The following is a 15,492-nucleotide window of genomic DNA, read 5'->3' as shown; positions in this document are numbered from 1 at the left end:
CAACCTTGGGCTAGGCAGGGCAGATGTCACTGTCTCCATTTTACAGACAAGGAAATTGAAGCCCAAGGTCCCATGGCTAGGAAGCGGAGTGTGGACACCTCTGACTGCCCAGCCCCCTTCACCCCACTCGGGGCCTTCGTGATCTCAGGCACAGTCCCGCGAGTCCTGTGAATCTGCCTTCCCTGGGATCTTGTGTGCTTTCAGCTGCCTGGGTGGGAAGGGGAGGTGAAGCTGGTTAAGGTGGGCAGAGAAGACCAGGAAAGGAATCTCCAGGAGGAAGGTGGGCTCAGTTCCCTTCCCTGGGGGCCAGAGATACCCAAATACAGCCCTGGGTGGGAAAAGGCATTTAGAATCCCACACCGGAAGGAGCCATCATGGAGAGCCTGGGCGGAGCGGTGGACAGGAGAATGGGCTCAGGGCAGAATGGAAAACTGGGAGCCATTTGGCCTCTTAAACCTCATTTTCCTCCTCCCTCCACCTCTTGGCCTGAAAACCAAATGCCCAGCTCTGTGGTTTGGGGAGAAAGGTCTAGTTTTCCTCTAAGGGAGGCAGTACTGGTCCATTCTGTGCTTGGACACTGGTCAAAGAGATCTTGATCCAAATCCCAGCTCCACTGTATACTGAGTGGCCTTGGGTAAGTCACTTCACCTCTTTGAGCCTCAGTTTCTTCTTGTGCAAAATAGGAATAACCTTGGACTCAGCTCACAGGGTTGTTGTGAAGAGCGCATGGGATGATGTACATGGAGTACTCAGCACAGTGCCTGGCGCCAAGTGGGTTCTGGATGGACGTTAACTATTGACATTACTATTAATCTTTCATCATCCCAGGCAGCTCCTGGTCATTTGTCCAGTGCCACCTGGAAGAACTTGCTAACCAAACGCTCTTCCAGCCTACACCCACCCTCATTCCCCCTCAAGCCTAAGAAGTCAGTCTCGCTAATGAAGCTGAACTCTCCTCCCCCCATCGCCCATGCAGAGTCATTAGCAGGATCTCCACAATTAGGAACAAATGGCTTATAACGGATGGCATCCAGGGAGGGCGGTTGGGGTGGAGGTGAATGAAGCTCAAGCTTTGAGGGCAACAGGGAGCTGCTGTGAAAAGAAAAACAAGTCTTGGCACAGTGGGGTCTCTCATCTCCAGGAAGAGAGCACACCCTCATTCCGTCTGAGATTCAGGGCAGGCACAGGTGTCTCCCTATGGAGCCAGGCGCAGGGCTGCTTACCGGTCCTTTCTCCAGGCTGGAGGAGTCCAGGTCTGACTGGGGGCCCAGCCCTACGGTGTTTGTGTTTGGGAGGGTGGGGATGTGGTGCTCAGAGAAACAAGCTTGAAGGACTGAACTTCGAGAATGGAGAGGCAGAAGCACAGACCATGGGCCTGGTGCACTGGTCATGTTAGAGGGCATCTAGTCTAGTGTTTTCCAAATTGCTAGTCATGATCTAATGGTGGGTCAGGATTCCAATTTAGTGGGTCAAAAAACATAGGAAAACACACATACACACACAAAAGAAAACATCAGATTACCAGGTAAGCATAAGCATTGTGTCATGAAATGTGTGTGCTGGGCTCCAAGGAGAATATTTTTCTTACTATAGATCTCAAGCACAAAGTCTGCAAAGCGCCGATCTAGTTCACTTTATAGGTGAGGGAACGGAGATCCAGAGAGGGGCAGTGACATGCCCAAAGTCACACAGTGGCAGAAGCAGAACCTGAATCCCCTGGGCCTGCCATGGGGCTCTGCCCAGGGAAGCAGAGCCAGGAGCCGACCAGGCAGGATGGGGGACCCCCTAGCCAATTCTGGTTTCATCTGGACTGTGGTGAGGGGCAGCCGAAATAAACAAAATCCAAACTTCTTCTGTCTGCATCAGCCAATTTCAGCAAAATTGGGATCTCAATTGTCTTGATAATTAATTTCAACTGGGAGCTGGCCAGACTTAGGGGAAGGGGCACCAGGAGTGTGTTTGGGGGCACTGGCCCATCTCAAACCTGAAAAGCACTCCCAGGAAAGCCCATCGCCTCTCCCCCAGGGCCACAGTATGACTTTCCACTCATTTATCAAGAATTCAGCAAGGACTTAACGAAGCTCCGCAGGGCACTCGCACTGTCCTAGACATGAGACACAGTGCACTGGCTTTCACAGGGCTCACATTCTAAAGGGCTGAGAAGACACTAAAACACAGGAGCGAGCTAAGAGATGGTGCTAAGCACTACGTGCGCGATGGCTGGCTGGCTACCTAGGCTGTGTGGCCAGAGAAGCTGTCTCTGACGAGACATTCAAGATGAGACAGCAGCTCTCTCAGGGAGAGTATTCACAGGCACAAAGAGCTGGTGCAAGAGCCCTGGGGTGGTTGCTTGGTGCATCGTGGACTAAAAACGCCAGTGTGGCCAAGCCGAGTGGCCTGAGAGGAAGTCCCAGAGGTAAGCAGGAGCCAGATCACATGGCGACAATGGTTTTTTTTATCTCCATCTACACTTGAGGAAAAATTGCTGGAAGATTTTAAGCAAGAAGTGATATAATCTCTGACGGTAGATAGGTAACCCACTGCTAGTAAACAGTAGGTGCCTAATAAGTACTTGTTGATTTGAATTAAGCAGGAAACATCTCTCCATCCACCCCCTGAAATGCAACTCTTCCAGGACCAGAGAGTGAAGGGAAGATGTGCAGGGAGAAGGGTCAGAGGTCACTGGCCCCGACCACTGAGGGTACAGACTGGGGGAGATCCGGGTTCTCTACCAGCCTGGCTTTGTCCTCCAGCAAAGAGACATAAAAATGAAATTACACAGAGAAGGGGGGCAAGGAGGATGGGGGAGAGGAGACCATAAAACCCCCGAAGTGATTCTACACCTTTTTCCCTTGGAAAAAAAAAGCTTTTTGGAAAAGGCTGTAAATTTTTTTTACACCAACCTCGTAAAAATGACACCGGCGCATTCTCAAATTAGAACCATTAAAATGAAAACCAGCAACGCACAGATACAGACAGGCCCACGTGGGTGGGAGACTCACAGCCTGGTTTCAGGACCCCTTCCCCCGCCAAGTGTCTCTAGATGCCTGCTCTCTGCAAGGAGCCAGCCTCTCCCCTCAGGAGATGAAAAGTAACAAATGAACCCAACAGTCCTGAAAAGGGAAGGCTGTTCCTCTGAGTGGCTCCTTCGTTTTCTCCCTTCCCCACTGCCTGGTGCAGCCCTAGGTGGCCCCTCCAGCCCCTCTGGGCTGGGAGAGGCAGGGCCTGGGACGTCTGGAAGGGAGCTGAAAGAGTGTGGGATGGCCGTCGCCTTCCTCAGCTGCTCTCCACTGTGCTCAGGGACTCCTTCCAGGCGTGTCGCTGTATCTGTGGAGTTCTCTGGAAGCAGGTCCATTCCCAGGTCTGGGTTCAGAGCCAGCATGAACCCAGCCACTCCGTCCACACTAGCCACTTCTGCAGGGGGCTGTAAATGTAGGATGTAGAGTGGAGGCCGTGGGGGACATGCAATTCCCTTCCCAAGGACTCCCTGGGGCTTCTCAGGATAAAGGAGCTCCCCTAGGAGAAAACCTAGCTCACTCACTGATGGGTGGCCCTGGGGTGCAGCCCTCCCCACTTCAATCCTTCACCCTCAGAAGAGGAAACTTTCACCTTCCCTCCCCCAATTCCCCACTCTGTCCCCAAACTCCTAATTAGTAAGGACAAGAACTCTGGGAGAGAGGGGGAAAAAAAGAGGGGGGTCTCAGAATTCCATATCAAGAGGGAAGCCTGCTGGTAGAGTGGGCTGGCTCCTTCCAGGTCCCAAGAAAGCGGGGGGTCTGAGGGTCCCTTTCCCGGCCGGGGCCCTCTCCCCTACCTTTCCCTCCGCTCTTAGCATAGATCCCTCCTTGGGAAACTTCCTTTATTGTTGGACTAGGAAGCAGACCCACAAAACAGGGTGGTTTAGTAACCCAGGAGAGGCACAAGAAGGGGAGGTTAAGGCCCTCTCCCGGCCACAGTCCTCTGACAACCCCACCAACCCCACCTGGACAACTCCACCCGGGTCCCCTTGCTACCCCGCCCCCCATTCACCTGCCCTCTGTTCCCACGCAGAGGAGGGAGGGGCAGGGTCTAACCCCGCCCCACAGATGTTGGAGAGTCAGGGACTTCCTGATGGAAGTTTCTAAGTCTCCCCCTGGGGAATGCAGCCCCATCTCTCCCTCTGGGCCCCCAGCACCTCCTGGGGAGGGGCTCATTCTACAGAGAGAAAAGCAGAGTCCAGAAGGTGTGGGAACAGAGATGAAAGAGTAGAATGTGGGGCATGAGGGCGGGTCCCAAACACTGAAGAAATGGGCCCCAGACCTGAAGACAACTGTTGACAATGTGTGTGGGGTGGGGGTGCGCTAATTCACCTCTGAAGCCTTGCCCTCCCCCCAACCCCCCTAAGTAGCTTGGGCAGAGGAGAGCCAGATGGGGGAGGAAAACTACTCTCTTCCATTCTTCTTTTTCCCCTCGCCCCACTCCCTGACACCCCCGTCTCTCTGGAGGGGGGTGAGTTAAAAGCCCATTAATGTGCAGAGCCCCCCAACCCTTTTCAATCTCCTCACAGGATGTGAACAGGGTGGGATTTGGCTCTGGTTACCATGGCAACTGTGGTGGGAGTTCCCAGACGCTGGGCAACCCTCCCGTGACCCTCGCTGACCTATCACCCCTGCAACCCGCGAACAATGGGAGTGCGGGCCCTGGGGGCCCAGGACGCCTTTCAGCGGCTGCCAGCAGCTCTGCCTGCCCCCACCCCGCCGGGCTCAGCCCTCACGGCCCCCAAGTCTAGCTCTCCTGGGCCAACGTGCCCAGTCCGGTCCCCAAGACCTCCCCGGGCCCTCCACCTCCCAAAAGCTGGCCCACACTTCTCCCAGCCCTCACTGCCCCCCATCCCAGAGCCCAAAGGGTATTGGCGGAGTCCCTGGGGACACTCCCCCTTCCCCGAGCCCCACTGGGAACATTTTCATACAGGTGAAATCAGATGAGGCTAAAATGCAAGAGAAACCTTCAAAGAAAAAAGCCATCTTAGAGGGAAATATGGGGCAAGGGACAATGAGGAAGGAGACTTTGCCTGGGTGAAGGCAGCGGATGGACGGGCAGCTGGCAGGTCTGCGGGTCCTGGGTATTCTTTAACAGCAGCTGGGGATCATCAACTCCAGCTGGCCAGCAGGGTGCCTGGTGCAAAATGGGTTCAATGCATGTCTGCTGAGTGAATGCATGGTCCGAGGCCCCTACACTCCTGCGCCTTCTTCTCAGGCTAGATTCTCCCGTGAGGGGCTGGGATTGGAGACTCTGGAAAGCTCAAGGACAGGGTAGAGGTGCTGTGGCTCTGTCACTCACCCATAAGGGGGTTGGGAGGACGGAGCAGGAAGCTGGGGCCTTGACTGCTGAAATGGAGCAGCCAGCCAGGGACCCTCTCTCTAGTCGACAGGGCCTGGCAGCCAAGCCCCGTCAGCCCCCACCCCCAGCCCCAGCCTCTGTTTAAACAAGCTCCCGGCCTGCTGTTGCATGGAAACGGGGCCTGCTCTTGTTCCAAAGTGACGTGGCTGCCCTCTTCAGCGCTGTTTGTTTCAGCCTAAAGTCCTGTCACCGGCCTGACTTCTGACTCGCCCTGTTTATCTCTCCCACTCCTTTGTCAACTCATTACTCCCAAAGGCCAAGATTGCATTTCCAGGGCTTGTTTACCCAGAGCAGAGGGACAGGGACCAACAGACAGATGGACAGAGGGAGAGGGACTCAGAGACCCAAAGACGCACAAGGAGGACAGACCGGTGCCGACCCACCGGCAACCTCCGCCCTCTAGAGGGGCTCCTTAGGGCCAGCAGGCAGAGCTGCTTCTGTTTTAAGAGCACTTTTGGGTTGGGAGTGGGGGTGCTCTCGTTCTCTCTCCAACAGACGTCTATTTAGCACCTACTGTGTTCCTCCATTTCCCACAGGGGACCGTGTGAGTGCAGGAGGAGCGGCAAGGAGGCTGGGCTGAGCCCTGAACTAGGAACTGGGAGGTGTGAGGTCTAGCCGTAGCCTTTCCCATGTCGCCTGGACAAGTCAGTGCCACCTCTGCTGCCCTCTCATCTGCAAGATGGGAATAACAACATCTACCGCCCAGGGATGGGGAGGTGGCCAAATGACACAGCGCTCGTGAACGACCAGAGCACCAGCAGACGCAAGGTATCTGCTTGTTCCTCCTCAGAGAAGGCTGGGGTTGAGAGGGAGGAGGACCCCGCTGGGCCAGGCCCTCTTTCCAATAGTAGGTCTACCCCATAAATAGTCAGGAACAACTGTTGGGGGTTCCAGAAAGTGTTACCCCTAAAGCTCCCCCAAAAGCCTTGGGGGTGGAAGGATGGCCCACGTTCCGTTTCATTTTAATCGAAAATTTCGTAATTTTAATTTTGCAGGGTTCTTTTCACAGTCTGGAGCCAACAAAACCTTTTTAAAGTCTCAAATATTTTCCTTGGCCCCGGGCAGTCCGCCCATAGTGAGCCCAAATGGATAAAACAGCCCTCCGCCTGCCTGCAAATCTCCACCCCAGTTTATTTGTGAAACAGATATAGGATTTTCCAGGACTTTGGGATATTCCCCAAAACAAACAGGAGTAACTGGAACGTGGAATACAGACGGTAAAACACGGCTTGTGTGTGATGCAGAAACCCGATCGGGACAGACAGTTCTGTCTCTTCCCACCCCACACATCTCCCCACTTATCCAGATAGCTGTGTCCACTCTTGTCTTTATACAAATTTTTACAAGAAACTTTCTAGTTTCAGTATTCCCCCTGGCCGCCCCACCCCCCAACCACATTCAAAATTTTCCTGCAAATTTTTTAGCTCTGTCTGCATCAAGGTGTGGGAGGGAAAGAGTTGGCCATGCCCAATGGGTGGCCTTGGAGATTTCTTGTGGGGTGTGTTTTGTTATTATTTTGATAAAGGGTAGGATTTCGCCCTTTGACCTTCTGTCCCCAGTAAATGGCACAGACTCTGCGGGTCTCTTCCCTGGAGAACCTGCTTAGGAAGGCTTGCGAGATGCCAGCAAACTCCCAGGGACCATCTCCCTGGGGAAAGGAGACAGGCCCGCTCCGCTCAAGTCTCCACTGTTTGCGAGAGGAAGTGATTTTTAAAGTTCTCGATTCTGTTCACATCCTCACGAACCAGTCAGTGTGTGCAGGCATTTCACACCCCACTTGCATCCCCTCCTAACAACCCCCATACTTTAGTTGCCAAGGAGGCCAAGGCTCAGGGAGGCCCAGGACTTGACCAAGGTCACACTGCTGGTAAGGGGCAGGCTGGCACTTAACCTGGGTTTGTTCGATTCCTGTGTTAGTGCTGGCTGACTAGCTCAGTGCAGGGTGCTGGGCATCTGACAGTGCTGCTTCCAGTCTGACCTCTGGCTCCAAGGAGTGTGGTGGGAAAGGGCCCCTTAGGGGCTATGGAGTCGGGGGAGGAGCCCCAGGGTGAAGCTGAGAGAGAGCATGAGGTCAATGTGGGTACACATATCTGTGCACTCAAGAGGCAGAGGTTGGAGCATGGGCCCAGAGGTGCATGCAGGATCCAACTTTTCCGCATTCCCAGCAGAGCCCACAAGGGGCAGTGCCACCAGTAGTGACTCAAGGAGCAGAGTCAACTAAGAGAAGGAGAATCCCAAGGCCAGGGCTGGCTGGGCCGGTTCTCCTGAACTTGTCAAGCGTGATTCTCCCCTTTTCCCCCGGGTGGGGCCAGGACCTGGGGCCTCTGCTCTGTCATCACCCAACCAGGGTCCCCACCCTAGGGCCTCTCAATCCTTGGAGAGTCTGGTCTTGAACTCCTGAACTCTGCAGTTTAGAGTAGGAACGACAGAGGGGTAGGAGGGGAGGGGGGTGTGGAAAAGGGTTCCCAGTTCAAGCCCAGAAACGGCAGCCTGCCTTTTCCCAGCTGCCCTGGCTGCTGGTGCCTGGAAGTTTAATCTCTTCACAGCTTGGATCAGGGGCCCAGGCAGAGCTGCAGGTGGTGAATGTTTCATAATACAAATAAAGTGAAGACACCCTGTGTGCGCAGACCCCTCCCCCAATGAGCACACACCTAAGGGGGTCTCCCTCCCCAACCCCCTTAACTTAGCCAACGTGCCATCGGAGAGTCCGTGTCCACCTCCCAAGATGCACACACACCCTTAAGCGTGCTGCCCAGGCATCTGGGCATTTCTGAGACTGTTCTAGGCTCCATGATCTCAGGGCCCCCTGAGTCCCATTTCTCTCTCTTGGGAACACTGCTCTCTCCCCAGCCTTATGTTGGCCACCAGGACGGGAGGGTGCAGAGAGAGTCCCTGCAGGCTAGACTTTCTCCAGAACATTAAAGCAAGGCTGTTTGGCGGGGAGCAGTGGCACCAGGTCGCTGGGATGCAGTGGGAAGAGACCTGGCCGGCTCCCCTCCCCCTCCCCAGTCCACAAGGAGGGGCGCCCGCTCCTACCTGTTGCTGCTGGAAGTGCAGAAGCTCCGCAGGGCTCATCTCCCCATTGCTGTCTGAGCCTGTGGCCGCGTCCCTGCCCGCGCCGCCTCCGGCTGTGCCCGCAGCCCCGGCCCCGCCACCGCCACCGCCATCGGCCTGCCCGGAGAGGCTGCCCACGCCGTTCTGCCCAGACGGAGCCGACCTGATTGTCTCCGAGGCGGATTCCACCATCATGTCGCTCTAGCGGGACCTGGAGGGGGAGGAGAGGCACGGGGGAGGGGCTGAGGCTCCAGGCTGGAGGGCAGGCCAGGTTCCACTGGGGGCAGCAACCGATGACCCTCAACACCGCCCCCCAACAACACAACGGCCTCCCTCTAATCCCCCCACCCCCAGCCCTGGGGCATCTCCTCCTCTTCATTCCTGGAGGCTGCCCCTGGGACCCCTCTTGGGGTGTGGCCCCTCCCAAGGTCACCCTCCCCCTAGGCCGGGTAGGGGCAGCTCCAGACTGAAGCTGGGCTGCCCCGCTGTCCCCCCTCCCCCCCCATTTCCTCGACTTCCAGGAGACCCCAGCAGGGAAGGGCAGGAGGAATGCCTTCAACCTGTCCTAAAGCTGTTCTGGCCTCTCCCTCCAGGCTACAGGGGCTTTGGAGAACAGGGAGGGGCCCCCGGTGGAGGGTCCTGCAAGGACTTAAGAGCGGATGAGCTATTTGCTGGGACCCAGGTACTGCCTGCCCCCAACACACACCTGTAATGGCCTTTGTGTCTGTTCCCCAGGGGCAGGGCCTCTTTATTGCGTCTCCTTCCCCAGGACACAGAAGGGCTCCAATCAGTGTTTGTGCCACAGCAAAAACGGCTGCCATTTGCCCAGCACCTACTGGCAGCCTGATACTTGGCTGGGCCTGGGGCTGTGCAGCAAAGGCAGCGGGGTCCCACTTCTCTGACCTTCCATTCTAAAGCCCTTGGCCCAGCGCCTGGTCAAAGGAGGACACTCAGGAATATTCACTGTTTCCACAGGCACCAAGATTCCTTCTCACGAGAACTGTGAGAGAGAGTTGTTATCATCCCAGTTTTACAGATGGGAAAACTGAGGATCCAGAGAAATAGGGGATTTACCCAAGGTAAAGAGGCAAGGCCTGAATCCCACGCCCTGCCCCGGCTCCCCCAATGGCCTCTCTAGGAGTGGTGGAAACCTCCCCAGAAAGAGAGAGGTACATTTGGGATGGTCAAGGGTGGTGAGGAGGAGACCCCAGGTTCCATCCGCACCTCGCGGAGGTGCCACTATCTCAGGGCTTGTGCACACCTGCTGTGATGCAGGCGGGGGAACTGCAGTATGCAGAGCTGTTCTCAAAGTCTGGGGTGTCCCCAAGTATCCCCAAAGCCACAGTCCCTTGAGAGGAACAAGGATTGCAGTCAAACAGGACATGGTTGGTGTCTACTACTAGCCTTTGACACTTGTCTTAAAATCCCTAAACCTCAGTTTCTTTGCCTGTAGAAGTAATTAATCCCAGACACTTAAGAGTCCTGGGAAGAGGAAATAAAACAGCCCAGACAAACCATCTGGCAGAGTAAGCTCCAATCAGGTTAAGGCTCTGAGGCTCAGAGAGGTCAAAGACTTGGCCCAGATCACAGGGATGAAGGGGCAGAAGCCACGAGCATCCAGCGGGGCCTGTGGAGCCGGCCAGTGTTCTTTCCTCCCTTCTTGATTCCCTTCTGGCCTAGGCAGACCCCACAACCACCAGGTCTCCCTGAACCTTGCAAGTGGCAGACTAGAGAAACTGCTGGAAGAGACTCATTATTTCCCTAGTGCCCTCCCCAAGGTGGCAGCTCCCAAGAGCATCTCCCTCCTGCCCCCACATTCTTTCACTCCAGAAGAGCTCTTTTCCCTCACTCGACGACGAGGGGGCCACTTGCTCTGGTTTGGTTCCTGCTGGAAGCAGAGTCGGGGGAAGTGTCAGGGCATGGGGGTAGGGGAACAGAGAGCTGCTAAGGTCCATGGAGAGCCCAGCAGTTCACACATGTGCCACATTACTGCTCTTGTGGTCCCTCTCCATCTGTGACTCAGGTGTCCCAGTGGCTCTGTGTGGCCTCCTGAGGGACCCCATGTTGCTGGAGTGTCCCGTGTTGGTGCATTTCTCTGTGTGTTCCCAAGGGCTTGTCCCCCTCCCCAGCTGCTGCTCCCACTCCTGGGTTCTGCGAGGAGCTGGGCCAGGGGCAAGGGCAGGGTTGGGGGTGATGGTTCGGAAGAGATTGAGCACTTGGTCTCAGGCCTTAATGGCCATGTCAGCCTGAGGGCCAGTGGCTGCCAAATGATGGATGGGGTGGGCGCAATCCTCCACCCGCCAGAGCACAGGGCTCCAGCCCCTCCTCCCCCCAGCCACCCACCCAGATCCCTCTCAGCAGCAGCCTACAGAGCACCTTCCCCCACTCAGGCCTGGGCTCCAGCTACATGAGGGGGATGGGGAGATGGCAGGGGCCCACTCTGCCTTCCCTCTCCCCCAACGCTGGCCCTGCTGGGGGTGGAGAGCAGCTGCCTGCCCTGATTCCAAGTCTAGCTTCTCTGAGATCTGAGAACTCCTGGGCCCCAGGGGACAAAGACCAGAGCCTCAGGGGGGTGTGTGTGTGTGTGTGTGCACAGGAGAAAGGAAAGAGAATCCAGCAGTTCCCTCCCTGGGGTAAGGGAGAGTGCCCCCTTCCAACACTCACACACACCATAAAGTTGTAGATCGGGCAGCAAGTTTGGAAAAAGGGAGAAAAAAGGAAGGAGGATGCAAACAGAGCTGTCCCTTTCTTTTCTTTTTATTGGGGGGGTGCAGAGCGACACCCAGTGAACGACATAATTGCTGCAATGTGGCGTATAATAATAGCTATTCAAGGGCCGATCATTCATATTAAACAGGGTGAAGCAAGCCTCTCATTTGCATGCTTGAGATTATATGCATTTGAAAAGTCATTTCCGCAGGGTGTATGAATGGCGTTACTTCCCATGGGGCACGCACTGCCCCCTCCCTGGGCCTTCACCTCCTTCCATGTTCCCACCCACCAACACCCTTGCAAACCTGCAGGTGGCTGAATGCTACCAGGCATCTTCCCACCCTCACCTCTGCCCCGAGACACCTGCCCTCCCAGGATGAACACACCAGCAGCCTCTCACCTCCTGCCTACCTCTCCACCAGGTGTTGCAATAGCACTGGGGTGTTCCCTGCACTGCGGGTGAGCAGGCTCTAGGTGCCTGGGGCCCAGCCAGCTAGGGAGGGGATGGGCTGGGGTGCTGGAGGCCAGCCTTGATATGAGTGCCCTGTAACTACAAGGGTGTGGGGGTAGGGAGAGGAAGCCAGCGTCCTCGGGACCCTGGACCTGGGCTAGAGAAGACAGGGGACGGGGGATGGGGTGGCCTGGGCTCAGCCATCACCAGCTGTGATTCCTTTGCCTTCCTCCTTCTCTGGTCCTCAGTTTCCCCACAGAGAGGTAGTCTTGAAGGTCTCTACTGACTTAGAAGCTCCAGGAGTAAAACTCCCTAGTCAAGCATGGGCACATGACGCCACAGTGTTCTAGGGGCTGGTGGAGCCACTGAGGGTCCATTTGAGCCACAGCTGTGGTCCCTTTCCCAAAGGGCTCCACCAGTGTAGACTTGAGCTGCTTGCTCTGGTACTAGGGCGGCACCCTCCCCGAGCCCCCTCTTTGTTTCACTCCTGCCCTTCTGCCTCTCTCCACACACTCCTACCCTCCCATCCCCACTCCTCCCCTAGTCACCCATTTCCTTAGCAAAGAGCAGATGAACACCTGCAGAAGAGAAGGAGAACAGCTCTGGGAATTAGACCACCTGGCTTCCAGGGCCGCTGTGTGACCTTGGGCACGTCTCTGCCTTCACCCAACTCACTTGGTTGCTCTTTTTGTCTTCATACAACAAGCAAGGAAGAGGGAAGTAGAGGTCTTTGTAGGATCTGCCAACATTGAGGCCCTGATCTCCCACTCTGGCCTTCCCAGACCCCTCTCCTACCACGGCTTGGGGGCAGGGGACAGCCACCGTGGCCTGAGTTATTTCAGGCGTTCTAGGATTTCTGTCTGGGGCTCTGGTCCTGCCCTTATGCAGATCCTAGTCTCCCATCTCTCAGGGTTCCCACTGGGGAGCCAGAGCACATCAGGGCCCTCAGCTAGGCCCCGAAGCTCCGGCAGCTGCCGCAGATGCCGCCGTCAGAAGGAAGGAAGGAAGGAAGGAAGCTGGGTCAAAGCCGCAGCCGCCTCTTCCGCTTGGGGGAGCCTGTGGGCCACTGGGGGCTCCCACTTCCCCCGAGGCTCCTGGACCTTCGAAGAACCCCCGCGGGCGCGCAGAGAGGGCGGCCTAGAAACTGGCGGGTCCGCCCCGTCCCCTCCCTGGCCGGAAGTGACGAATTATTCCACCTACCTGGGGGCCAAAGGGAGGACCCAAGGGCTAGGGTGCTTTCAGGGGAGGGGAAGAGGAACGGGGAGCCCCCTACGCAGAGAAACCTTTTGTGCCTTTTCCGCGGGCCCATATGGCGTAGGGAGTACTAATTATCGTAGCTTTTTAATTAACAATCGCTTAATCTGAGCCGTAACATTTGCCACGACACCCTGCGCCTCGCCGCGAACCCGTGCCGCCCGCCCTGCCAACTCATCAATTAATTTTTATTGACGTTTTCTTCCCCAAACAGGCACAATACCAGGGTTTTCCAATTAACACCTCCGCGATCTCTAATTAGTGCAATTAACAGACTGATGGATGTCGGGAGTTTACCAGCAAGGGAGGGAGGGAAGGGGGGGTAGCCCCCGGCGCGCTCTCGGGGACACGCGTCCCCCAGGGCGCACACGTGCATGCGCACAGCTGGAGACGCGGTACATCCCCAGCTCTCAAGAGAGAGCTGGCAGGTGGGGGCGTGGACACAGATAACCTGTACCCAGAGCAATTGGGGGTGGTTTGAGTTGAAGTTAGGAGACCCCGATTCTAGCGCTCCGGAAACCTATACTCTAGTCGAGGAAACTGAAAGCCTGAGACCAGAAGTTGGGAAACCTGGCATCTAGCCCCAGCTCTATCACCAACTTGCTGTGTGACTTGGGCCAATTCCTCCCTTTTCTCCTCTGTATAATGGAGGAAACTGGACTACACGTGCTATCTATTTATCATGTATACCCCCATCAACTTCCAAGAGAGATTGGGAAGCAGACTGCAATAAAAGACAGATAAAAGCTTCATAAAATATACTATCATGGGGTAGTAGGCAGGAGAATAAACGGACTAAAACCTTAAGCCTGAGGATCTCAAACTTAAGCGCATCAGAATCACCTTGGAGAGCTTGTTAAAACACAGATTGCTGGAACCCAGGCCCAGAGTTTCTGATTCAATAGGTCTGGAGTGGGCCTGAGAATTTTCTTTTTTTTTTTTTTTGAGGAAGATTAGCTCTGAGCTAACATTCGCTGCCAAGCTCCTCTTTCTTTTCTTTTCTTTCTTTCTTTCTTTTTTTGCTGAGGAAGATTGGTCCTGAGCTGACATCCATGCCCATCTTCCTCTGTTTTATATGTGAGAGGCCTGTCACAGCATGGCTTGATAAGTGGTACGTAGGTTCACGCCCAGAATCTGAACCGGTGAACCCTGGGCCACCAAAGCAGAACACGTGAACTTAACCACTGCACCACCAGGCTGGCTCCTAGAATTTTCAATTCTAAAAAGTTTCCAGGTGATGCTGATGCTGCTTGTCCAAGGCAACAGGGCTCCAATGACGAGCACTGACTTTAGTTATGAGCTTCCTGGTGGCCAGAACAAGATACTTCATCTCCAAGGCCATTCATTCTTTCGACAGGGACTTAGTGCCAAGCACTGAGGATCTATCTGCAGGAAACGGAAATGTGGCCCCTGCCCTCTGCAGGCTTACAAAACTCGACCAAGCCAGTGCTGTAGTGTCCCAGATACTTTGAGGGCAGCTGGTAATGATGGAGGTCCTATTCTCCTTCCCTTTTTTCTGGGTAAACTGGCAGTCTTTTGGAAAGTTTAGTCACTAGGAAAGTTTTGGCCAGGAACCAAGTCATTCTTCTCTCTCCAGTGGCTGGCCAGGAGCATATTTCACCAGCAGTGACCCCTCATCCATTCATTGGTTCAACATTATTTAAGCACCTGCAGTGTGCTAGGCTCCATGTATGCAGACCCGAATCGGAAAGACACAGGCACTGCCCTCCAGGAGCTTACGTTCCCGTGAGGAGAGGCAGATGATAAACATGGACTCAAATAAATAAGCTCAAATAAAATACATCCTATCAAATGTGAGTACAGGGAATAACTGGGGGAATCTAATTTAAATGGAAGGGGACGGGGAAGGCCTTCTTTTTGAGGAAATAGCATATACGCTCAGAAATGAAGGGTGAGTAGGTACTGGCCAGGCACAGTATACACTGAATGCAGGGCAAATGGCATACGCAAATTTCCTTATTTCACAAGAGAGGTCACCAATTTCAGACTTTTCCAGAGCTAAAAGTCTTTGAAATGGACACATTTCTTGATTATATAAAAAGACACACACATGGGTACCACATAGAACAGAGCATGAGGATGCCTTATATTTCCTTCTTTCTCTTTCTTTTCCCTTCTCTCTAGCCATCCTGCTATCAGATCCTACTTGTGTCAAGGGACATAAAGCAGAGAGCTGTTCAGAGCAGAAAGCACTGACATCACAAGGAACTGAAGGATGCTCCCCAGTCTGTCATCCAAAGGCCCAGGGGCCCCCCTCCCCCACCCAGCTCAGGCCCCAAAGGCCCACTGGCTTCAGGCTACCAGGGGAGGGGGCTGGTGGTTCGGACAGCAGCCACTTTCACCTCAGCCCCTTAGCCAGCCTCTCATCTGCCATCCTGCCTGCAGACCGTTCTCTGGACTCTTACTACCTTTGTCACAAGAGCCCTGAGCAGTGTGGTCACCAGTCTGACCCTCGATTTCCTGATTTGTCATATGTAGCCGATATCAGTCAAGCCCCTTTCAGGGTTGCTGTGCTATCGAAAGATCCTGCATGAAGAAGGCGTTCAGAGAAGGGTAGTTACTATCATTATGGGGGCGCAGAAGGTCCTGCCACAACCCGGCTCTGAGGGTGCTATGATTTA

The 15,492-nt window shown here is 55.0% G+C and overlaps 1 protein-coding gene and 2 long non-coding RNA genes across 9 annotated transcripts in view; 1 reads left to right on the top strand and 2 right to left on the bottom strand.

Moving 5' to 3' along the window:
- The window catches only part of FOXP4 (forkhead box P4), a 51,089-nt gene that overhangs the window by 24,459 nt on the left and 11,138 nt on the right, over positions 1-15,492 (bottom strand). For all 7 annotated transcript variants that reach the window (XM_070245548.1, XM_023624909.2, XM_070245550.1 and 4 more), the window contains exon 2: positions 8,416-8,644. In XM_070245548.1, coding sequence (XP_070101649.1) covers positions 8,416-8,628 — 213 coding nt within the window. In that variant the 5' untranslated portion in view covers positions 8,629-8,644. The remainder of the gene's footprint in view (positions 1-8,415; positions 8,645-15,492) is intronic.
- Positions 2,930-3,994, bottom strand: LOC111769325 (uncharacterized). The gene is made up of 2 exons (XR_002802274.2): positions 3,815-3,994; positions 2,930-3,424 (listed from the first exon to the last, which is right to left on the bottom strand). It is a non-coding gene; the product is annotated as an uncharacterized lncRNA (long non-coding RNA).
- On the top strand, positions 4,112-6,729 carry LOC138919650 (uncharacterized). The gene is made up of 3 exons (XR_011430036.1): positions 4,112-4,222; positions 5,916-6,147; positions 6,375-6,729. It is a non-coding gene; the product is annotated as an uncharacterized lncRNA (long non-coding RNA).

The sequence above is a fragment of the Equus caballus genome, chromosome 20, assembly GCF_041296265.1.
Source record: "Equus caballus isolate H_3958 breed thoroughbred chromosome 20, TB-T2T, whole genome shotgun sequence".
In the NCBI taxonomy this organism is placed as follows: domain Eukaryota; kingdom Metazoa; phylum Chordata; class Mammalia; order Perissodactyla; family Equidae; genus Equus; species Equus caballus.
This window is presented reverse-complemented; position numbering and strand designations above follow the sequence as displayed.